Source organism: Ovis aries, chromosome 11 (assembly GCF_016772045.2).
Source record: "Ovis aries strain OAR_USU_Benz2616 breed Rambouillet chromosome 11, ARS-UI_Ramb_v3.0, whole genome shotgun sequence".
Classification (NCBI taxonomy): Eukaryota; Metazoa; Chordata; class Mammalia; order Artiodactyla; family Bovidae; genus Ovis; species Ovis aries.
The window spans coordinates 26,369,833-26,393,645 of NC_056064.1; the positions used below are offsets into that span (position 1 = coordinate 26,369,833).

Sequence of the window (23,813 nt, forward strand, 5' to 3'; positions counted from 1 at the left end):
TACATGCACAGGGATGTAGATGTCGTAGCTGTTCCCCGAGTCCACATCCACAGCGTGGAAGCCGGCGCTGGAGCCATAGATGACCTTGAGCCGCTGGCCCTCCTCTACGGTCAGGTCCACCAGTAGAGGGCGGTGCGGGAGATCAGCAAAGGACTGTGGGGGAGAAAGGGCTCAGGGGATGTGGGCAGAGGAGCCAGACCTTGGACCAGTGATGGAAGTTGAGGCTTGGGTTACCTTGAAAGCCATGAATTTGTGGTAAGGTTTGGGGGCCCAGGCATACACCTCCACCGAGTTCTTCAGGGCGATGACCAGGAACTTGATGCGTTCGTATTTCACTAGGAGCAGGAAAAGGGGGGGGATGCAGGCGCTTCCCTGCTTGGGCTGCAGCCCCTCCCCCGGGTCTGTCTACACCCCCAACTGCAGCCCCCCCCGCCACCCCCGTCTCTGGCCTTCAAGGCTTTCTCAGCCCAGGACCCCGTCTTTCTCTCTTCTCATAAACAAATGTGCCCTGCGGCTGTGTTGTGACCTCCTCACCCACGCGGTAGTGCCCGCAGCCCTCCATGTCCCCCACAGTGGTCCAGCCTTGCTTCTTCTCCACTTCCGGATCATTGTGCAGAATCTTGTTCCGGAGCCAGGACAGGTAATACACCCGCAGTTTGTTCCTTTTCCCTGAGGAACAGAGAACCCTCGCTGGAGGCCCAGCTTCCACTTCCCCACCATCCCGTGTGGACCTCGAGGGGTGAGAAAGTGGGGGCCCCATCTTCCAGTTCCTGTCCTGGGGCAGCCCTCCCCTCAGGCACTGAGCCCTCCTCCTGGCCACCGCCTCCCCCCAACCTGAGATGGTGATGAGCAAGTTGAGTCCCTCCAGCACGTCCATCTGCTGGAAGCGCCGCCGCCCGATGAGTCCATACACCTTGCCCTGCCCGCTGCGGTCCAGCAGCATCAGCCCGTTCTCCGTGCCCACCAGCAGGTTGACCCCTGCAAGAGGAGCCCTTGGGCAGATGAGAGGCAGAGCCAGGCCCTCGCCTGACCAGGAGCACGGGGGCACACCAGGCCCCTCTTTTCCTTCCCCACCCTGGCTTACCCCAAAGGGCCGCACAGAGGATCTCGGAATTGAACCTCTTCTTGTACTTCCGAATCTCGGGGGTTTCGCTGTGGGCCCGGGTGTTGGTGGGGTTCACGTTGACCACAGAGCCTTTCCTCACGTCGTACTGTAGCTGATCGAGCCGACTGCCCTCTCCACCAACCAGGGCTGCGGGAGGAGGAGAGGAGAAGGGAGTGGGCTGAGTCCTGTCACTCTGTCTCACTGTATCCCACGCTCCAGGATACTCCGAACCAAAGGGAAAGACTAGGGAATGGACCAGGTGCCTGGAGGAGCCTACACAGGGCCAGAAGGCCTGGCAAAGCCCTCGCTCCCTCATGCAGGTCCCTGGGTCACCTCTGAGCATTCTGCCCCGCCTTGAGTCAAGGCGGCCCCAGAAACCCTTACTGCCTTCGCGCCAGGGCAGGTGCGGGCCACAGGGGAGGCTGTGAGCACTCAGTGAAGCCTGTCATCAGAGGCCACCCGACCCCTCCCCAGGCCTCCTGTCTCACCTGTAATGGGAATGGTGTCCCCACTGCCTCCGGGCTGGTAGATCCCCAGGTCCACAAACATCGTAAACGAGCTCTTGCCGGGGGCTTTTACCAGCCCACGAGACTGGTACTGTGGGGTGAGGATGGCAGTGAGGCAAACATGCCAGACCCCAGCCCGGGCCCACCCCTCCTGCTGCACCCTGGCCAACCAGCTCCCAGGGCTCCCCCTTGCCGACCACAGTGCCCCAGCGCCCCTGGGCCTCCTGTCCATGGCCAGTGACCTCCTCTCGCCCCATGGAGCCACCTCCACCCACTTACGTCACTGCCTCCATCCTTCAAGGGGGGGCTTTGACCTTTGCTGCTCTCAGTGGGCGAGTGGCTGGGCTGGACCACGTCTGGCAGGTTTGTGTAGCCATTGCTGTCGGCGTGCAGCAGGCTGCGCTCCTCCTCGGGAGTCTAAAGGAACAAAGGGAAGGGGGCCAGTGCTGGGGCCGAGGAGGGGCAGGGCAGGCTGGAGCAGAACGGGAGAGGAGGGGTACTCACTCGCTGGACCACCATGGTGCCACCCCCGTAGGGGGTCTGGGGCCCGGCTATCTCCTCCACGTCATGGACCACCATGGTGCTGACGCTGTCTGTGTCTCCATCGCTGCTATGGAGAGAGGAAGGTCAGGAGGCCCTCTGGGGCCTGCCTGTCACCCAAGTGCCACCTGAGTGCCACAGGGAGCCGGGGCACGGGCACCTGCAGTGTTTGCTGGCACCCAGCAGCTCCCGCCCCACACTGGGGGAGCGCTGGCTGTCCTGAAGAGGTGCTCATCTCACAGGACAGTGAAGGACAGCAGGGGACACCAGCCCCCAGGCCTGTATCCCGTTCTCTACGGAAGGGTAGGAAGAACCAGCCGGCAATGACAGCCGAGGCCCCACAGCAGCTCTGGAATGGGAACTGCTTTCCCTCAAACTTGACCCAACACCCCCTCCCTCAGCACCTGTCTCTCAGGCGCCTCTGGCAGGGGATGTGCCCCTGCCCTGGGCGCCCCCATACCGGGCCCCAGGGGCGTCTCTGCTCCCCTCTGACGGCTCGCCATTGCTCTCCTCTTCCTCATCCTCGCTGCTCTCCACCTCCTCGCTGGACGACGAGTAGTCCATGGCCTTCTTGGGAGGCCGGGGGGCCTCGTCCAGGGTCCGCTCTTTCAGTAGGACGAAATCCTGCGGGGGAGGAGCTGCGTGAGGCGGGGAGGCAGGGGTGCCGCGGAGGCCGGAGAAAGGCAGGGAACAGGAGGGGCTGCCCGCGGCCCTGCTCACTAACCTCACCAATGGCTCGCTTATAGCTCTGGGAAGGGCCGCGGGGGAAGAAGGGCAGCCAGGAGGAGGCAGGAGAGAGGTTAAGAAAGGTTAGTAACTGGGAAGGGCCACCCTGTTAGCCCACAGACCCTCCAGCCTCAGACTAATAATGGCCCTGCCCCTGGTGCCCAGCTCTCTGGGGCTCCAGAGGCTCCACAGTGGCCCCCAGGTCCCAAACCATGAGAAGACGGGAGGGGGCCACCTGATGACTTACTGCGGGCCGGCCTGGCCGCGAGCGGTGGTCATCGGGCTTGGCTTTGTTTCCAGGGGAGAGCACAGGGGAGTTGTCCAGTTTGGAGGAGGCTAGATGTGGCAGGGTTGGGGAGAAAGGAGGTCACTGACACCGGTGTAGGGTGGTCTGGCCTCAAGTCCAGCCTGGTAACCATGCTGCCCAGTCCAGAGCTGCCAAAGGTGGGGTCCACCCTGGGGAGACTGACCCCAGGGCTGGGCTCACGTACCTCCCACCCGGTTCCGCTCCAGCGAGCCGGCTTGCGGGAGGTGCCCGTGAGAGGCCGGGAGGACGCTGTCTGAGCGCTCCCAGCCGGGGTCGCTCCTCCTGAGGTCGGGGTTACTGTGGGAGGGGCGGAGGCAGGGTCAGGGCGAGAGGGTGTCCGTGCCCCGGGAGGCTGAGCTGCACCGCAGAGGAAGCCGTCACCAGGGGGGACAGGTGGCAGAAGTGAAGGTGGGAGGGAGCAGGGGGGACAGCTCCATTACCTACAGGCGTTGGGCGGGCCGGGGGGCGGAGCGGGGGGCCCTGGAGGCTTGGGGCTGCCCCGCTCTGCCCGCCTTTGCAGATAGATTTGCCAGGCGGAGTTGCTGCGAGGTCTGTGGAGGGAGCACAGGGTGCCGGGGCGGGGCGGGGCGGGGGCTGAGGTGACTGCGGCGGGGCTCGCCCACCCCTAAGTGGGCAACCTGGCACACTGCCCTCTGCTGCCCGCCCCGAGCCCTAGGCTGCCACCCGCCCCCAGCCAGGTGTTACCTAGCACGGACCGCCTGCGCTGGCCGGGACCCTCCGGCCCCACTGGTGTTAAGGGCAGTGGCGATTGATGAGGTCCTCTGAGGCACCTGAGGAGGGAAGGAAGGGGTCAGGGCTCCGTGACGGCACAGCAGACACCAGGCCCCTCTTAGAGACCCTGGAGGGGGCGCCCCCCACCGTGATGGAGAAGCAGACTTAGGTTGGGGAAGCTGATGATCTCTGTCCAAGGTTCATGAGCGGGGGAGACAGCAGAGCTGGGATCTGGCCAGCAAGTCTGCCCCTGGTGCTCCCTGAACCCCGGGGGCCTCTTCTGCTCCCACACACACCGTGAAATCACCTGGACACACTCGCATGCCGGCCTGCCTACCAGACATCCGGGTGACCCCTGCGGGATCGGCCAGGCCGGACTCCTTACCCTTCCATTCCCTCCAGACACCCAAGCTTGTGTCCACCTCGTCTGCTGACCACTCCCACTCTATCCCCCCAATTTCTCTGCCCTCTTCCGGCTCTGCAAGGCTGCCCTTACCTTTGGAGGGGCCTCATTATCAGGCCGGACCCAGGCTGGGGGGTTCGGGCTGGGGCCAGGCCCTTCGGAAGTGGGGTCTGAGTTCTGCCGGATGACAGCTCCTCGGGCACTCGGCGTGGCGGTGGGTGCGGGCACGGCGGGGTCGGGGTCGTGGGAGGCGGGGAAGGCAGCCAGGTTTCGGGTGGGTTGGTCCTGCAGGGACTGGGAGCGGGGTACAGGCGCTGCATATGGCTTCAGTGGGACCCGGTGTGCCACCAGGCTCTGCGGGGAGAGACCAGGGAGGGTGGGCCGCCTGCTCTGTGGCACGCCCCCACCTGGGAGCTGGGGCCTGGGCAGGGAGGAAGGGGCAGGTCAAGCCTCTGAGTTCCAACTATCCATCGAAAGGGGCTCCTGGAGCCCAAGAACAGGTAAGACAGAGAGACAGACGTGTGCCTGTCTCTGCCCGCGAGTCCTGAGGTCTGTGCCCCCTGGCTCTGGGCATGTGCATGTATGTGTACACGCACGGCACCCCCCACCCCCATATCTGTGTGTGAAGACAGGAACAGGAAGAGACTCACCTTGTGCGGTCCCTCCTGGGGCTCTACCGGCCTCTGCATAGGAGGAGTTTGGGAAAGGGGTCCTGGGGGCCCGGGGGAGGCCTGGGGGACGGGGGGCTCAGGCCCTGCGCTGCCTGGCTTGCTCTTGGCCAAGGGAGAGTTCTGCTGTTTGTTCATCCTTGTTCTCTCTTCCACCTGTGAGGCGACAGGACGCCAAGCAGGACGGCTTTTGTCCTGTTCTCAAGTCATGTCCCAACCTCTTCAGCACCGCCCAGACGCACTGCCTGCCCTTTGCCCTCCCCAGGGCCTCCCGCACGAAATGACAGAGTCTTAAAGACAGCACAGGAGGCGCTGAGTACCTCTCGGGCCCAGGCTGGCTTGTCGGCAGGGTTGACGCCCCGACCATAGTGATACAGGGGCTTCCGGTCCCCGGGCAGGATCTGCTGCTGTTTCTGAAGCTGCTGCTGCTGCTGCTGCTGCTGCAGGGACTTGAGGTAGGCATGCTCCTGCTGCAGCTGCCTCTGCAGGCGCTCGGACTGCCGTTGCTCCTCCAGCTGCTTCCGCTTGTATTCCTGGGCCCAAGTGTAGGGAGAGAGGGCTCAGCAGGGTGGACCCTGGAAGCCAGAGCAGGCACGCCCTTGCTCTCCTCCAACTGCCTAGAGAGGAGAGGTCTCTTCCCCTGACGCCCGGGTGACCCCTTCCCCTGAAGTGCTCCCGTCCCACTGCAGCGGAGATGCTCTGAATGCGTGTCTTCCCAGGGGAAGCTGGGGACCCCATTACCAGCAGCAGGGCCTGTTCCTGGAGCAGCTGTTGCTGAAGGATCTCGAGCTGTCGCTGCTCCTCCTCTAGCCTGTGACGGATATACTCCTGGGGGGGCGGGGTGGGGGGCAGAGGGCAGGGAGAGAGGGAGAGGCAGGGGGGTGGGGGGCAGCAGCGGCGGCGGCGAAGGAGTTGGAGGATGGGGTCAGCGGGGTGAGGATGAGGAGGAGGCCGAGGTGGGGGGTGGGGGAGAGTAAGAGAGAGGCCAGGGTGGGATGAGCCCCACGGAGGCAGGGAATGAGGGGGACACCGGGGCGGAGGCCCCATGAGGGAAGGTGCAGGGGGCAGGAGTCAGGGTGGGAGGCAAAGAGATGGGGAATGAAGGCACAGAGACAGGAGGAGGGCAGGGAGCCGGGGTGGGGGGTTGAGGGGTGGGAGAAAACAGAGAGAGAGAGTGAAGCTGGAAAAGATAGGAGGAATTCTGGGGGAGGGAGAGAAGGGGAAGGGGCCTGGGGAGCAGGGCAGGCAGGCGGCAGGAGCAGGAGGGGAGGCCAGGGTGGGAAGGGGTGAGTCCGGTGTGCACTGGGGGCGCTGTACCTGCTCACGCTCCGCCTGCCGCCGCTCCTCCTCCCGCCGCAGAGCCTGCATGTCCTCCAGCCGCCGCTGCTGCTCCTTCTCCTGTAGCTTCCGCTGCTCCCGCTCCCGCCGCTGTTGCTGCAGGGGAGGGAACAGGCAGCCTGAAGGACCATAGCAGACCCAGGGCAGCACTGCATGCGGAAGCAGGGGCCCACCTCAGCCCACTTCTGTCCCTCCTGGGCTAGGCTCCATCTCGTTGGGGATGGTGGTGAGAGCGGGTGGCTTCAACTTGCTTCTACAAACCTACCTACTCTCACACCAGAGCCCACAGGGGCCTGGCTCGGAAGGAGCTGCTGTCTAAATGGCTGTGGGCTTGGGATGGGAGCTGCCAAGAGGAGGGGGCCTAATTGGATAAAACCGTCCCCTATCCATTCCGTCACCAAACAGACAAAACCGAATCCACAACAGTGTCCCCCATGTCCCAGCTACTGGCCTCTCAAGTGAACCCTAACGGCCAAAGGGAGTGGGATGCAGTGGCAGCCTTCAGCCACAAGAGGGCACCAGGTGCCCGTGCACAGAAATGTGACTTAGTAAGGGACCCTGGGCAATATCAGTAGCCCAGGTCACATTCACTTAATAACTTTCACAATCTTTCTGCCAAAAAGTAAATAAATAAAAGAAGGAAAGAAAGAAAGAGCACAAGCCCTAAAGATACATCAGGCCTTCTCCAGGAAACACCTTGGTAGACAGATTTTGGTTACTCTGCTACCTGAAAGCCATATTCATTAATAATAATTTGTACTAGGCTCTCTTGGGCAGCCTTTGTTGAAAATTATTTTTCGTTCAATGAAGACAGGGGCCCACTTTGGGGAGCAGTACACAGGCAGTGTGGAGGCTTCCGCCTATCTCCTGCTGCTTGAAAGTCACTCAGTCGTGTTCAACTCTGTGACCCCATGGACTAAACAGTCCATGGAATTCTCCAGGCCAGAATACTGGAGTGCGTAGCCTATCCCTTCTCCAGGGGATCTTCCCGACCCAGGAATCGAACCAGGGTCTCCTGCATTGCAGGTGGATTCTTTATCAACTGAGCTCTCAGGAAAGCCTACTGCTTAGATAACTTTTAAATTAAGCTCAGCCCTCCATGAACTTTGGATCATGTAATTATTTCAACAAAAATCCCATCATTTAAGGCAAAATTTTAACCAATCTATAACGTCTCTTCTTCCTCACCATGCCCCCTGCAAAATAAATACCTTTATACACATATACAAAGTATTTTTTAAACTGGGATTTAAAAAAACTGCAGCTACTTAAAAATAAGATTCTCTATTAATTAAAATTAATTTCTGCCATCCACCTCCAATTAGTGCGCTGGACAAGCTTGTAGGAAGCAAATCTAAGCCCCAACAACCATAAGTAAAAGGAGGGCCTTTCGAGGGATCTTATTTACCGACAGACTGGGCACCTGCTGGAGGGACAAGTGCCCAGGACATGGAGGGGTTTGAGCAGAGACCCTCAGCCTCCTCGGGTCGGAAGGGAAACAGAGCAGGCAAACCCCAGAGCTGAGGTTTACATATAGACACGAGGAAGGGGAGACAGTGGCTTTTTGGAAAACTCCGCTCTGAGGGGATGCTGAGCGTACCACCACCCACACTGGGCTGGTGGGTGCCTTAGGGGCCCCTCAGAGAGGACAGAGCCCTTCCCTGCAAGTCTGAAGGCGGGGGGGCTGGCCCCCCTCGCTCCCTCTTCTTCATGTTGTCCTAAGCGCACCAGCAGACCAGCAGTGAGACCAGGATCTGGTCAGGTCAGGCCCTTCCAGGAGGACCCGCCCCTCGACGTGCCCCGCCCCCACACCTCCTCAACCCGCCGCCGCTCCTCCTTCTGCTCCTCGATGCGCCGCTGGCGCTGGTGCAGGAGGTGTTTGATGTGCGCCTCTGGGTCTCGCTGTTGCTGCTGCTGCAGCTGCTGCTGCTGCTGCTTTAAAGCCTCTGAGTTGCTCTTGTTCTCCTGCTGGAGCCGGAGGAATTCCCGGCGGAGGGTCGACTCCCCCGGCACGTTCATGATGGAGCTGGGCAAGATGGTACACGGGAGTATCGGGGTCAGAAGCCACCCTCCCCTCTGGGAGCCCTAAACACGTGCTTCTGCAAACCAGACGGGGTTGCCTCAGGTTGCTCCGGGATGACCTAAGACCTGTCCTCCCTCTGCCCCGCCTTGGGCCCGCACTCCTTCAACACCCCAGCCTGCAGCCCTGAGTTCCCTCCAGCTCCTGAATTCGTTCCGTTCCGACTCAGCACACAGGGCCTCCGTCCCATGGGTCCACCTGTCTGTGTCTACCACCCCCAGGCTGAGTCCCCAAGCCAAGGGCCACTGTTGTCCCTCGAACGGTGACGGTCCCCCACCTCCGCCTGCCAGGCCCACCTTGGCTCCCCTTCCTCTCCGTGGCTGTCATCCTCCTCTTCGCTGCCGCTGTATTCATATTCCGTCTCCTCTGCAGGAGGGAAATCACTGCTGTTTCTTCACCCAGTGCCCCAGACCCCACCCTGAGCTAGGGAAACCTTAGATGGGGATAACCAGGAAGGTCTGTCTGGATGGCACGCCTCCTTGGAGCAACGGGGGTGACAGCGGGTCCCAGGTTTGGGCCTTGACAGAGATGGGGATGGGACCCCGCAGTGGGCGGGATGTGGGTGGGAGGTGTCCGCGCATTCATACATGCCCACGTGCAGTTCTAGACCTCCCCACCTAAGGTGGAAAAAGCCCTCTGGGGTTGGACATTTGGGAAAGAAGATCTCCTTGGACAGGGAGAGCTGGGCCTGGAAGGGGGCCTGAGGGGGAGCCAGGGCTGGTGAATAGGAGCAGGGGCGGCAGACCCTCCCCCTCTCCCCGCCCACTGACCTTTCTCGCCTCGCTTCTTCCGGGATCTGTCAATGTGGTCCTTGAGCTGGATGCGTACCTGCCGCTCGGTGGGCTGGTCACGGATGAAAGGGAACTTGAGCAGCTGCTCGGTGGGTGGGCGGCTCAGGTAAGCCTTGATGAGACACGTGTCAATGAAGTCAATGAACTTCTTAGACCTGGAGATGATGGTGGCTCATGTCAGACAGGGGGTGGTTCCAGGAAGAAGGGGGTATCCGTTCATCCAAGTCACCCACTTCCCTCCCATCTTCCCATGTCCCCCACACCAAGCACCCCCCACCCACCCCCTCTTCTGCAGTGCAGACCTAGGCCTGGGGGTAGGGGGTAAGGTGGAGGCCTTGTTTGGGGGGGCCTCCTTGCTAAACGCCAATCCCCCGAGACCTACCATTTCTTGGACTTGAGCCTGGGTGGTGGGTTCCGGGGGATAAGGAAGAGGGCTCGCATGGGGTGCATGTCACACAGAGCTGGAACACAGAAGAGGCACCATCAGCTGGTCTCACCGGCCTGCCATGACCCCACCTCCTCCCTACAGCTCCTTCTGGGCCCTCCCTTTGCTCCCAAACCCTGCACTTACGGGGGGCTCCCTCTGCCATCTCGATGGCTGTGATTCCTAGAGACCAAATGTCACTCTGCGGAGGCATGAAAAGAGGGACAGGTGAACACTGCTGACCACGAACTCCCCTCTCCCACTATCCCCAGCCTCTCTTCCCTGAGTTGCTTCCTGGTCCATACCCTTCCCGAGGCTCCTCTGCTCCAACCCTTACTGTCCTCCAGCTCCCCCACCCTCCCCATCCGTACTTTCCTGGCCACAAACCCTTCCCTAGCCTCTCACTGCTACCACAACCCTGGGCCTTCATTTCATTCCCCGACCTGCTCAAGCTCCCAATATTTCCATCTCACTTCCTACCCTTGGCTGCCTCCCTGCCCGTACCCTGTAATCGTAGGTGGCATCAGGGTTCTCATCACAGGCGATGACCTCGGGGGCCATCCAGTAGGGGGTCCCGATGAACGTGTTCCGCCTGCCCACGGTGCGGTCCAGCTGTGCGCTCACCCCGAAATCCACTGGGAGGGCAGAGGCAAAAGGCCATGACGGAATGCTGTACCTGTGGCCCCCACTGGGCTGTTCTGTGCTAGCCCCACCCGGCCACCTCTTCACCCCATCAGCATCCATCCCAAAGACCCTGACCTAGTCTTCCTGTGTCTGGGGGAGAAACCAGGGTGAAAGGACCAAGGGACAGCATTCCAGGCAGAAGGGGCCAAACATCTCCCCAGAGGAGAGCTGGCACAGCACCCGGACACACCAGGGAGCACACAAAAAGCTTCTCCAGTGGTTTTCAGCAGAAGGCAGGGAGCAAATCCCCCAGCCCGTAGACAGGTGGACTTGAGCGACTAGAGGGAATGAACAAACGGGTCCCCAACTCCGTGCTAGAGGTCAGAAGGCGTCAGCGTACCTAGCTTGACCTCGGCATTCTCTGTCAGCAGCACGTTCTGCCCCTTGATGTCTCGGTGGATCACCTTGTGGGCGTGGAGATGGGCCAGACCCTGGGGCAGGAGGGGTGGGGGGAAGTATTCTTGGTGTTAGAGGACAAGGATGTGAGTCGAGGGGCTGGGGAGGCACCTGGCTGGGCTGGGCTGGGGGAGCTGTCCCTCTCCACCTGGGAGCCAGGAGCCCAGGTAAAGGCTCAGCTTTGAGGGGAGTGTCCTCAGACTGGAGGATCCAGCTGCACGGCCTCAAGAAAGGGCAGGGCTGGGAAACAGAGGCACGGGGTCCCTCTGAGGGTTCTCCACACGCACTCGCATCAGGCCATCTGTTCCTTCAAGGGGACACAGTTCCAGCTCCTTCCCTGTGAGTGCAGGGAAGGCCCGCTTCCAGGGAGATGGGAGGAGGAGGCAGGGAGGGACCTGGCGCTCACCCGGAGAATCTCCCTGCAGATGTAGGCTATACAGTCCTCCTTCAGGGCGTTCCCTTTTGTGTTCTTCACCAAGTCCGTTACAGAACCAGCACCACAGAACTCCATCACCAGCTATGGTCCCAGGGAGGCACCGGAGGGAAACGTATCTGTCAGGCAAGGCCTCCTTCCCGTGCCGGGCCCCTGGGGCAGGACTGGAGCCCTCGGGTCAGAATTGGTATGAGCTGGAGAGCAGGGGCCACGAGGCCCCTAGTGAAAGCCACAGAACTTGGTAAGATTAGGAGAGAAAGGGGAAGGAGACACAGCTGGGAGACACAGGGCAGGTGGGCTGAGGGAGGTGATGGTCTGGGCCAGAAGAGGACCCCAGGGAATCCCTGAACTTGCAGCGAGAATGACACAGGTTTGTGCACTTTTCCTGGGGAAGGGGCCAAAGCTACCAGCAGATCCTCACTGGGACCCACAAAGCCCAACAGCGAGCAGAGAACCAGCGCTCCAGAGCAGGGGCCCGGCAATCTACGGCCAAGAGGCTGAGCATTTTTATATTTTTAAATGGCTGAAATAAAAATCAAAGAAGAATCACATGAAACTGACATCTTAGCGTCTTAAATAAAGCTCTTTGGAGTCAAGGGACATTCCTGTTTTCATCTCTGCATTGTCTATGGCTGAGCTGAGTAGTTGTTAGAAGCTTATGACCCACAGAGCCCCAAATATTTACTGTCTGGCCCTTCAAAGGAAAGGCTGGCCAACCCTTGAGAGAGACAAAAAAGGGACTCAAGAGTCAGCAAGTCCCAAGGTCTGCTAGAGAGCCAAGACAGAGCCCAGGGGCTACCAGAGAGCTGCAGAAGGGAATCTGAGGCTTCAGCACAGTCTGTAAACAGGCCAGGCAGAGGCCGGAAGATGAGAAGAACTCCGGCTGGCCGGCACCTCTAGGGACTCGGAGCAGAGGCCAAACAAATCCTGAGGGACCAGTATGCCCGTCCAAATGTTTTCACTGTATGCTTCCCACCTCCAGGGACCCAAAGCAGAGGCCAAACAAATCCCCAGGGGAGCAGTACGCCTGTCCAAATGTTTTCACTGTATGTTTCCTACAAGCTGCATCCCATGCCAAAAAAAGGCAGCCCGAGGTACCTATATTTGCATGCGCCAAAGAGATAATTTGCACATCTGGGGTGCCCCTCCCATAGCTGGAGGGGAGGATGGGGTCCACAAGGGGGCGCTGGGTCACTAGCGCTCAGCTTCTAGCCCTTAATAATCTCCCACTACACACAGCTGGTTGCCTTTCTCTACGTGTGTCTCTCCCCACCCAAAAAGACTAAGTGCCTTGGAGGCAGGGACCACAACTCATGATTATCTGTGCAGGGTACACAGAGGACGCTCAGTAAGCACTTGTCTAGCAACTGCTGGGAGGGGGACCTGATCTGGGGGCCAGTTCCCCAGCCATGGCTGTGTTCCCTGCTGCCCTCTCCTCCGGGCTGGGCTGAGCCCAAGAAAGGGTGAGGCTGGGGAATTAGCGGGCAACAGCGCCCAGGCAGGGAAAGGCGATGACTCTTAGGAATGTTCCGAGCCTGGAGGGAATTTGGGGGAGGCCCCAAAGAGCTAAGCGAGCTGTGGCCGAGTAATTGGAGAGTAATCGCCCAGAGAGGCTTGTGCGCTGCTGGGAGGGGCCCGAGTCTAGCCAAAACCCACACATATTAGATGTGCTGCTTTCCCAGGAGCTGTGCTCAGAGGCAGGAGAACAGATGCATTAACTGGGGCAGGCCAGGGGCGCCCCTCACCCAGAGCTGGTCGTCGTTCCCTGGGGGGCTCTTCTTGATGAAGGCCCCGTAGTAGGTGGCGATGTTGCGGTGGTGAGAGTATTTTTTCAACATGTTGATCTCCTGTTTGATCTCTTCCTCCTCATCCTACGTGAATAGGGAGAGGTGAACCCTGAGAGTCACCCCCGCAAGCCCCCCTCTCAACACCCCGACCCTCCCCTGCCCTATACGCGCCTTACCTCCGTGACGTCCATGACTTTGATGGCAGCCAGCTGCCCAGTCTTGACATGCCGACCCTGTAGAACGAAGAGCCAGGCATGGGGGTGGTCAAGTCTGCACTCGGGAGGGGCTTAATTCTGGGAGAGGCCACAATTTTTGGCTGCTTTCTTTCTTAGAAAATGCCCCTGGCTAGACACCTCAGTTTATGAGTCGGTTATAGGAAAATCACCGCGCCTGGATTCCAAGTGCTAAGCTGGATAAAGATGAAGGGTCTCCTCTCCTGAAACACTCAAGAGGGATGAGGGAGAGACACTTGTGCTTTGTCCCAGCCTCTCTGCCTTAGACAGCCTTGTCTGAAAGTTAGAGCAGCGAGTGAGGGCTCCCTCTCCATCCTCAGATGGAGCGGCATGGAGCTGGGAGAAGTGGCTGGGGGAGGAGGGCTTTGGCTCTCCAGCATCTTCTATGCAAGACAGACTGCCTGAGTCCTCTCCTGATTCACCTCTCTGGACAGGAGGTCTTTCCCAGAATCACCCCCACCCCCAGACACATACACAGGGCTTTTTATTACTGTTAACAGGAGAGAGTAGACAGGGCTGAGATTTTAGGAAACTTAGAGAAACATGGGAGGGCTGACTGCTATGTGGAAACCCCACCACCAGTGCTAATGGGAAGAAACTTCTTCTAGAGTGTGTCCCTGCCATTCCCCTTCTGCCTCCCTTATCCTTCCAAAATTCCTAGCAGGAGTCATCTCAGGCTCCAGTAGGAAAGTCTAAGGCTTCCTGGGGAGGAGAAAGGTGTGTGTTGTGGGGGGACTGCCAGCCCAGGGATTATTTTTATCCCCAGCAGTTTTTCACGACCCCCAAGCCCAGAGAAGCAGTAGAACACAGAGCTGCTATTTCCATGGCAACAACTAGGCAAGAGATGGGGTGACTGGGGTGGGGGGGTGCACCTGCTTTCCAAAGCTTACAGAGAAGAAGGGTAAGAGACAGGTGGGTAGCCCCAGTGACCCAGGAAACCCTGGCCCCTGAGACACAGGAGACTCGTGAAGAGGCTGAGTGCCATATCTAGAGCCGAAGCAGCCAGGCGCACACTTGGGGGCAGCATCCACCTTGAGTACCACCTCTCTGATGGGGCTGCCTCCCCCGTGGAGTGTGACCGGCGGGTAGACCACGTGAAGGGCCAGACTGGCCAGGCCAAAAGCCACAGTCTGTGGTTGAGGAAACGCCACTGCTGTGGAGGCGGAGGAGAGAGGCAGCCTCAAAAGCAGAAGGCCTGCGCCCTGGTCCCAGTCCTGCTGCAGGCCGGTCAGGGGGGCTCAAGAAAGTGGGTCCCCTCTGCTGAGGGTGCCCCTCTAGGTCCCACCGTCCCCAAGCCCTGGGTCTCCTGTGGACTCAGGAGACGCCACACCTGTACTTCTGAGCTCAGTCACACATGTCCCCATGCCCTTCCCATTGCCCCGCGTGTCCCTGTTCCTCACCCCACCCAGCTCCAGACTGTTCTTGCCACACCCAGGGCTGGCTCTAAGCTCAGAGGTAGAGGCCAGCGAAAACACCCGCCTCTCGCTGCTTCCTTTCCTCCTGACTTTATCCCTTTCCTCTCCCTCCCTGGGCCCCCTCCTTTCCCAGGGCCCCCGGCCCCTGTAATCCCTCCAGGCCCTGTCAAATCTCCAGACCACAGCCCACTCCACAGAGGCCCATAGGAGAGGGCCCCTCCCACCACACCCAGAGCCTCACCTTGTACACCTGTCCGTAGGTGCCATTGCCAACCACCTCTACCAGCTCGAAGATGCCTGCAGGGTCCTGAGGGGACAGGGGGAGAGAGAGAATGAGGTATCAGCACTTCAGAACAGGAACCCGAGCTAGAGGCGGGGAAAGCTGTTCGACAGGAGTTGAGAATGACTGTGTTGATGGGGCTGCTGGGGGGCTGATGGAGACCTGCCCTTTTCCGAGACTGGGTCAGAGTTTATGTTTGGGGAGGGGAAAGCCAGAAGAAGGGGAGAGAAAACAGGGGGCAGATCCCCGCTGGCTATTTAGACAGGCTGCTGCTTTCAGACTCAGTGACGATCTCTGAAAGCCTGTGGCCTCATCCGCACGAGGGGACACCTGAGTACCCACCTCTGGGCTGGTGGCAACTTCAAATGGGGCAACACCCACAAAATGCTTATTAAGTCAGTGCCTGGCACAGGCGTGTGCGCAGTGAAAGTAAAAGCAGGGATGAAGAAAGTTAGGAGGAGCCAGAGCACACAAGCCAGCCTTCTCCCCTTTCCCAGTCCTGAGCCCAGGGCTCCCAGCATTTGGTGGGGTACAGGGATCCAGAGGGGATGGGGGGATGGAGAGCAGGGAGAGGCGGTGTGAAGGGAGAACTTTCAGTTCCCCTTGTTTGGAGCCAAGTGGTACCAGGAGAGGAGGGGCGAGGGCCTGCAGGGCTCGGACAAACGCCTCCGAAGAGGCTCATGGCCTGCTGTGCTGAGCAGCACAGCTGCAGGGAGGCCACCGGCACCCTCTGGGCAGGGCTCCTTTCTGAGAGAGAGGGATTGGGAGGTGGAGTTGCAGGCCAAGGCCTGCCAGGGGCGCCTGAGGCCACAGGCAGGCTCTCCCCCACCTGCAGGATGGAGGGGAGGCACGTGCCACTCAGGAAACAAACTCCCCAGCCGACACTTGAGCCTCGTTGCCGACAATCCTCAAAGTATATCATATAAAACTTTCTCTCTGATTTTGAAAACCAAGATAGGATTTCTGTAAAAATAACCAAAGAAACTCCCCAAACCAAACAAACCAAAAGAACACCTCCTCCTTCACCCACTGCAGCAAGGGGACGTGGAAGGTAACCTGGATGGGCTGAAGACCAGGGAGACCCCCGCCTCAGGAACGTCCGGGGAGGACCGGAAATGTAGCCTGGTTCCCGGACATCCTCGTCAGAGCCCGTGCCTCCACACGCCGTGACTGTGCACCGACTTGTCTGTAAATCCTGGAAGGAAGGGACTGAATCCTCCCTGCTTACTTGCCTGTCCAGCACCTAGCCCAGGGCTTTGCAAGCAGCAGCCTGAAAGAACATTCCAGAAATGGCCAGGTTTGCGGGAGCCTTGACAGAAGCTACAGAGAGAGTCCTTCCACCTGCTCTGAAGGGGCCTGGGCTAGCCAAACCAATAATTCCCTGGTTCTATGTTCAATTACTTAGCTCCAACTTAAGTTACTAAACAAAACAAAACCCTTAAATAGGTCTAAAAATCAGCAGGCCCCACAGGAAAGGGAGAGGGGCTGACAAGAGGTCTGCTTGAACCTGAGAGCTACAAGGGACCTAGAAGAAGTTATCTTATCCACCTGCAAGTCTAGACTCAGAGGCTTGAAGGGAACTCACTTCCCTAAAAAGTCTCTCCCAGAGAATGGCCTCATCCATCCTGGGGCCTCTACACTCTTAACCATCGGGAAGTCCTTTCTTCCATCTTTCTTTCTGAAATGGACGGAGACAGGAGAAGGACACATGGGCTTGATTTTCTGGTGCTCCTAATCTAAGAGGGGATAAGAGCGGCCTGGCAGAGTCACAATGACACAGCGTCACCTCGGATCAACACAAACAGAGGCTGCCACCTGAGCCCCCAGCCTGCCTCCTCAGGCTCTGTTTGGAAGGCACCGAGGGATGAAAGGACAGCCTGTGAGGTCAGACACTCACGTTCAGACACGGATTAATGGTCTCAAGCCTGTTTCCTGACCTCCGGCCAGGCTGACCACACTTACTGAAAGGGTTATTCTGAGAATTAAGCTGAGACTGTGCGTGTGACACAGAAGTCCTGGCCCGAAACATCCTCCAGGGAACACGCTCCACGGAGGCCTGGCCCCACTGTTTCTCAACGACAGCACCACCCTCACCCAAGCCCCACCTTGGCAGTACCCCCTCCCCAGTTCCTTCTCCTTTCAAGACGCCCGTGTGTCTCCTCCTCTCCATTCCCGAAGCTGCTACTCCAGGCCCATCCCTCCACCCCCTCCCTCCTGGAGCGCCTGCCTTCTGCCGCTGCCTTCTGCTTCACCCTGCCTTCCTGAGTTTGCTCCTCTACCCAGAAGGGAGTCCAAACACCTCAGCCAGATACTTAAAAGTTGCCCCATCATCAGACAACTGCTAAATACTGCCTGAGTGAGTGTCTAAATCAGCCCTGCCCTGGGCCTAATCTGGGGAGATCTGCCAAGTGACTTTGTCTTCTTCCATTTATCCATTAAATATTTATCTATGTGACAAGTTCTCAGTGAGGCACAATGGGGATCTCAACCGTGCTGTATGAGAACCACGGACAGCCCCTCAAGGGCCATGTGATTTTACAGACAGGCCAAGCTCCCCAGCGTGGACACTTGGACACCCAGTGGTTACGTGCCATGGGAGCAATGGAAGGCACTCCAGCCTGGAGTAGAGGAAAGAGCGCTGGAGAGTGATTTCTAGGGGGACATAGCTATGTGTCCCTGAGCAAGTATTTAACTGTCCAGGGCCTCGTCTTCCTCACACAGCTAAGAGGAAGCTGGACTGGGTAATAAGCCAGCTCTGCGGTTTCAGAGGACAGAATTTGACTCAGGGTGGGAATCTCAGGCAGACTCCCTGGAAGAGGTAGTGTCTGAGTGGTGACAAGAACTGAAGAGCAGGGAAGGCCAGGCCCTGCTGAGGGACAGCAGCTTGGGTTTGGATGTTAAGTTTGAGATGTTTGGGGATGCACAGAAGTCAATATCTACCAGACAGCTAGAAACAAGGGTTTGAGGAGAAAGATTTAAAGACTGTTTGTGAGTGTGGGAAATGGTGTTCAGGGTAGGTGCACAGGGAATGAGGACTAGAAGGGCCAAGGCCAGCCCCTGAGGAAGGGCCACGTGCTGCACACAGGCGATCAGAGGAACAGACACCAGAGGGGAGGTGGTCAGAGGGGACTAAGAAAAGCATCACTGGCCTTGGCACCAAGGGCCCCATTGGGCATCCCCGTGCAGACCATAGTGGTGAGAGTAGATGGCGGGGGGTGGGGTGATGAGGAAGTGAAGGCTCTGGGGGCAGCACCCTTGCTGGAGAAGCCCGACTTGGAGAGGAAGGGGAAAAGCAGATGACGGCTAGAGGAGGGAGCAAGGTCAGACAAGAGGGTTTTCAAAATAGGGAAGATCTCAAATACTTAAGGGAAGAAGACTAAAAAGCAACTGCTGATGCCTGACAACTTGCTGTTTAATGACATACATGGGTGCATATGTATCTATTTGTGTATAAACTGCATCAGTGGATTACAGCACTGATCAAATACCACAGTGCCAGACTCAAGGATTCAGAATGCCCAGAAATACGTAATACCACAGTTCAAATATGACTTAATGCATTGATCTGGCTTCAGATGTGGGCCCTTCATATATCTGCCTGTCTGCACGCGTGGCTACCCTCTTCGATGGCGATCTAGAAGAGGCATCCCCAAAGGGAAATGCTCTGCTCCTGGTAAGCCACCAGGCAGTCCTGGCCTGCCCGCCTGCACAAGGGCACAGCTCTGGAGCCTCCTCCAGCTCTTTGCCTTGGTGCTCAGACTCTGTTCTCAGCAGCCTGGTTCGTGTCCAGCCAGTTGCTGGCAGGTGGAAAGGGATGGGGTCAAGGGTACAGGAGACTAATGAAGGAGGGCGAGAGAAGGACAGAAAGAAACAAGACATGAAGAGTCGCTGCTCTGTCGAGATTAAAGACAAAGGAAGATGGGGGAGGTCCCCATGAATACCCAGTGACTCTGACTTAGGTGATTACGTCGGAGGGAAGATCATTTGCTAAGCGGGAGCCTGGGGCCTGAATAAGGCTGGAAAAGCTTGGGAACAGATGCTAGACACGGTGCTTTAGGATATGTGAGAATCCTAGATTCTGCTCAAGATTCCGATTTAGCACTGCAGGTCTGGGGTGAGGAGGGGAATCTGTATGTTTAACAGATCCCCTGGGTGATTCCAACGTGGAGGTCAGTGGCCCCTTTCAGAGAGGCTGTGCTGCTTTGGGGAGTTACTAACAGGCGAAAGGAAGCATCAGGGATCTGAAAGGAGGCACAGTGGTGGAGAGCTACTGCTCTCCTACAAGGGCACCACAGCACCCCCATCTGCACTGACTCAACTCATGCCCCTTTTATCTATGTCAGGGGCCAACCCCACCAAAAGATGACCTCTCCTGTCAGCCAAGTCAAATCCCAAGTGGTGGTGGTGTTCTTTTTTTTTCTCCAAGAAATCACTAGCCATTCTAGCCCACCACAAGCTATCCAACCCATGAATTTCAACCTCAACTTCACCCATTGATCTCATCTATTAAACTTATTGACAAGTTCAACAAGGTTGCAGGATACAAGATCAATATATGAAAACCAACTCTTATTTCTGTATACTACAATTAATGATCCAGAAAGGAAATTCCGAAAACAATTCCACTTACAAGAGTATCAGAAAGAATAAATCGAACCAAAGAAGTGTGAGGCATGTACACTGAAAACTGTAAAACACTGTTCAAAGAAATGAAAGAAGACCTAGGTAAATGGAAAAACATCCTGCATTTACGGACCAGAAGATTTAGTACTATTAAGATCCACACATTCGGTGTACTTTTATCAAAAACCCAGATGGCTTTTTTGGGCAGAAATTGACAAGTTAGCCTAAAAGTCATATGAAAATGCAAAGGACCCAAGAGACAAGATGTCTTTAAAAGGAAGAATGAAGTTAGAGGACTTGCACTGCTCAACTTGAAAACTTACTACAAAGCTACAGCAATCAGGACCACGGGATACTGGCACAATGGCAGACATACAGATCAATAGACTGGAATTGAGAATCCAAAAATAAACTCTTCAATTTGCGGTCAATTGATTTTCAACAAGGGTACCAAGATCATTCAACAGTCTTTTCAACAAACTGGATATCCGTATTTAAAAGAATAAATTTGGACGCTTATGTCATACCACACACAAAAAATTACCCCAAAATGGGTCATGGCTCTAAAAAGGTAAGAGCTAAAACAATAAAAAAATCAAAAGACAACACAGGAGTAAGTCTTCATGATCTTGGATCAGGGAATGGTTTCTTACGTATGGTGCTGAAAGCATAAGTAACAAAAGACCAAAAAAAGGCAAATTGGACTTCATCAAAGCCTAGAACTGTGTGTTTCACAGAACAGCATCGAGAAAGTGAAGACAACCCACAGGATTGAAAAAAACATCTGCAAATTATGTATCAGAGATAAGGGACATGTAGATAAAGGATTTATACCTGACAAGGGACCTGTATACAGAATACTAAAAAACCTTGAGAATAAAATAACTCCACAATGAAAAGACAAATAATTTTAAAATGGGCAAAGGATCTGAATAGACATTTCTCCAAAAAAGATACACAGTGGCCAATAAGCAGGCGAAAAGATGTTTTATGAGTCACTAGGGAAGTAAGAATCAAAACCACAACAAGAGGCCACTTCACACCCACGAAGACAGCTTCAATCAAAATGACGGACGACAAGCACTGATGAGAACCCAAAGAACTTGGAACCTTCATACACTGCTGGTGGGAAGGTAAAATGGGGCTGTCACTTTGGAAAACGGTTTAGCAGTTTCTCAGTTTAACTCGATGTAAAATAGAGTTGCCACATGACCCAGCAATTTGACTCCTAGGTAGATACCCAAGGCAACTGAAAACACACGAACACACAAAAATCTGTACCTAAGATGTTCACAGCAGCTTTATTCGTAACAGCTTAAAAGCAGAAACAGCCCAATGTCCATCACTTGATGAATGAATATGATGTATCTATTTATGGATATTCCAATAACGGAATATTCTTTGGTAACAAAAAGGTATGAAGTAATCAGAATACATGCTACAGCAACGGATGAACCTTGAAAACATTACACTAACTAAATGAAAGAAGGCAGTAAAAAAAAAACTTCACATATTTACAGCTCCATTTACGTTTAACATCTGTAATAGGCAAATCCTTAGAGACAGAAAGCAGGTCGATTAGTCCTCCTTCAGGCGCTGGGAGGAATTGTAGTGACTGCCAATGGGTACTGGGTTTTATCTGGGGCTGAAGAAAATGTTCTGAAATTAGACAGTGTTGATAGCAAGTCTGTAAATACACCAAAAACCACTTTAAAATTCTGTGAAAGGGTGAATTTTGTGCTATGTGAATTGCACATCAATAGAACTGTTGTTAAAAATAATAACCTTAAAGCCCCTCTCATACTACTCCATAAATTACTGCTGACAGTGAAAACTGCCACCCTAAGAAAGTTAACCTACTCACATGGAAGGGACCCCTCAAAGTGCTAATAACACATATGAAAAAGTCCTAAGACAAACACAGACAATGATAAAATATAACTACGTATATAATTTAGAATTAGGCAACCTGGTTTCTTTTCTCGGCTCTGTTGCTAACAGGCTGTATGTTTGTGGGCAAGTCACTTAACCTCTCTGGATTCCCTTTCAATGAGAAAACTTTCTGGTTCTGTCTCTATGATTTTTATTTTTATTTTTTTTGGCTGTGCCACGCAGCATGTAAGATCTTAGTTCCCCGACCAGAGATTGAACCAGCATGCCCTGCACTGGAAGCATGAAGTCTTAATGGCTGGACTGACAGGGAAGTCCCCATAACCATGTGATTTTAAATGCTCAGGTCCACATTCCACAAAGCTGCCAACCTGATGACTATGTATTACTTCCTTACCATGTGCCAGGAGTTGTGTTAGGCTCTGGAAGAAAGTTGAGTAAAATGGGGCAGTCCCTGCTGTAACAGTGTTCTGACGGGGAAGGCAGACACTAAACAACTCTACAGTTCTGCGGTTGCTCTCTCGTGATCCCCCAGACTTGGGCAATCAGGCAAGGGCGACAATAAGGATGACGGCTGGGGTCTAACAGCCTTCCCAGGACTCTCTGAGCAAGGATGCTCTTATCTGTCCCAACCCTGTGCCTCTTACCTTGACCACCTCATGAGACATCTCCCACATTTTCTGTCTCAGAGTGCTCTCTCATTGCCTACCCTCCCCACATCTCTGTATGTAATAATTAAACAGCTAGCAGGTTCTCAGCATTTTCTTTGGTCCTGGTACTGCTGAGTGCTTGAGAAGTATAATCTCATAGCAAACTGTAAGGTAGATGTTATTGGCATATTTATTTTACAGGGAAGGAATATTAGAGCAACTAAATGACATGCCCAGGGTTACACACAGCCAGGAAGCAGAGGAGCCCAGGTCTGCCCTCAAAATTCGACTTCTAGGCCTGATCAAAGTTCTTGTTGCCTAAGGGACCCTGTTTTCAACCATGTGGTTCCTTTTTTACCCCAATCATAGCTCATGAGTCCAAAAGATGGGCTCCTGACCCAAGGGTAGCCAATCTGAAACCAAGAGAAAAGATGAATGAGGGCAAATTTCCCTCTAGGCTATTCCAACTAAAACCCAGAGGGAAGACACCAGGAAGGTACCTGGGGAGTCAGGGTGGCAGAGTTTGTTGTGAGCAGAGAGGCTGGCTGAGAACAGAACAGAGTGGAGGGAGAGGGAAGCAGGGGGACAGGGGACTGGCTGGCGCTCGCTGTGCCTGGTTCTACCATGACTCAATCACCCTACAGCTCTAGATCCAGGAAACTGGCTGTGCTGCACGCTGTTTGTGTGCTCAGACTGCAGTGAGATTCGGACCCTTCAAGTCAATCGAAATCAACATGACAGCAGTGCTACTAGTTAATTTAATCCCACAAAACTCCACGGCACTGATACTGTTATGATCCCCACTTTACACATGATGGAAATAGAGGCTTGGTGAAGGTAAATAACCTGCCTAAAGTCAAATGGCTAATGAAGTGGCAGTGCCAGCATTTGAATGCACACAGCCTGGCTCCAGAGTCTCTGCTGCAACTTCTTGTATCCAGCCTCACTTGAGAGCTTCCTTGCAACTAAACAAGCTGGACCATAATCTCATTATTTAACTTTTCGCATGGTTATGTCTCATCTCCCGAAGTAGAAGAGATGCTCTTTCAGGGCAGGAACCACACTCAGGTGGTACCTGGTTGCCACCTGGTATGAGAGCTCTACAGACTTGCACAGATGTGGGCGCCCAAATGTTTTATTATATTGCCTGGGCAGCTCTCTGTGTCATACGCAACATCACTTTTGTTGAATCGTGAGCATGTGGAGTAACAGTCTGTGGCTACTTTCACTCACAAGGGTTTATGTTACTAAGCGTTTCCTGAAAGAGAAAGTGCAAGTCAGTTTCTCAGTTGTGTCCAGCTCTTTGTGACCCCCATGGACTGTAGCCCGCCAGATTCCTCTATCCATGGAATCCTCCAGACAAGAACACTGGAGGGGTTGCCATTCCCTTCTCCAGGGGATCTTCCTGATCCAGGGACTGAACCTGGGTCTCCTGCACTGCAGGCAGATTCTTTACTGTCTGAGCCACCAGGTCTTCAGCTGGTGGAGAGGCTGTGGAAGGCAGCAAAAGTGTTCGGATCAGTTACTGAAGACTGGGGCTGTGAGACACCTGACAGACCCCCTCATCCAGGTCAAAAACTGCCAGGGAGACATTACACGGCACCGGACTTCACGCCGCACGACGCCATCTGTGATTTACGACTGTATGCGGTCAGGTATGGAGAGACAACAGTGATGGTATCTGCAGTAACTCTGCAGGTAGATGTGCCTCTAGGCACAATTCAAGGGATGGCATTCCACACACCACCTTGCAGCCCGACCCACACGTGCACTCACGTAGTGACATGCCGCTCACGCAGGAC

General features: G+C 55.7%; 1 protein-coding gene across 15 annotated transcripts in view; it reads right to left on the reverse strand.

Annotated features, from left to right (window-relative positions):
- Window positions 1–23,813, reverse strand: part of MINK1 (misshapen like kinase 1) — a 46,486-nt gene that overhangs the window by 1,621 nt on the left and 21,052 nt on the right. The window contains exons 2-31 of one of the 15 annotated variants that reach the window (XM_042255587.1): window positions 14,810–14,875; window positions 13,097–13,153; window positions 12,879–13,004; window positions 11,107–11,217; window positions 10,645–10,735; window positions 10,125–10,255; window positions 9,768–9,822; window positions 9,579–9,657; window positions 9,176–9,351; window positions 8,702–8,771; window positions 8,138–8,351; window positions 6,305–6,421; window positions 5,729–5,815; window positions 5,308–5,520; window positions 4,970–5,143; window positions 4,413–4,613; window positions 3,890–3,975; window positions 3,625–3,735; window positions 3,369–3,481; window positions 3,125–3,213; window positions 2,876–2,899; window positions 2,612–2,775; window positions 2,116–2,221; window positions 1,891–2,028; window positions 1,594–1,702; window positions 1,085–1,252; window positions 835–978; window positions 535–669; window positions 235–335; window positions 4–153 (exon numbers count right to left, since the gene is read on the reverse strand). In XM_042255587.1, the coding sequence (XP_042111521.1) occupies window positions 4–153; window positions 235–335; window positions 535–669; window positions 835–978; window positions 1,085–1,252; window positions 1,594–1,702; window positions 1,891–2,028; window positions 2,116–2,221; window positions 2,612–2,775; window positions 2,876–2,899; window positions 3,125–3,213; window positions 3,369–3,481; window positions 3,625–3,735; window positions 3,890–3,975; window positions 4,413–4,613; window positions 4,970–5,143; window positions 5,308–5,520; window positions 5,729–5,815; window positions 6,305–6,421; window positions 8,138–8,351; window positions 8,702–8,771; window positions 9,176–9,351; window positions 9,579–9,657; window positions 9,768–9,822; window positions 10,125–10,255; window positions 10,645–10,735; window positions 11,107–11,217; window positions 12,879–13,004; window positions 13,097–13,153; window positions 14,810–14,875 (3,606 nt within the window). Of the gene's footprint in view, window positions 1–3; window positions 154–234; window positions 336–534; window positions 670–834; window positions 993–1,084; window positions 1,253–1,593; window positions 1,703–1,890; window positions 2,029–2,115; window positions 2,222–2,611; window positions 2,776–2,875; window positions 2,900–3,124; window positions 3,214–3,368; window positions 3,482–3,624; window positions 3,736–3,889; window positions 3,976–4,412; window positions 4,674–4,969; window positions 5,144–5,307; window positions 5,521–5,728; window positions 5,816–6,304; window positions 6,422–8,137; window positions 8,352–8,701; window positions 8,772–9,175; window positions 9,352–9,578; window positions 9,658–9,767; window positions 9,823–10,124; window positions 10,256–10,644; window positions 10,736–11,106; window positions 11,218–12,878; window positions 13,005–13,096; window positions 13,154–14,809; window positions 14,876–23,813 lie in introns of those variants that run through there. The other 14 variants (XM_027975021.2, XM_027975020.2, XM_027975024.2 and 11 more) reach the window with 14 other exon arrangements.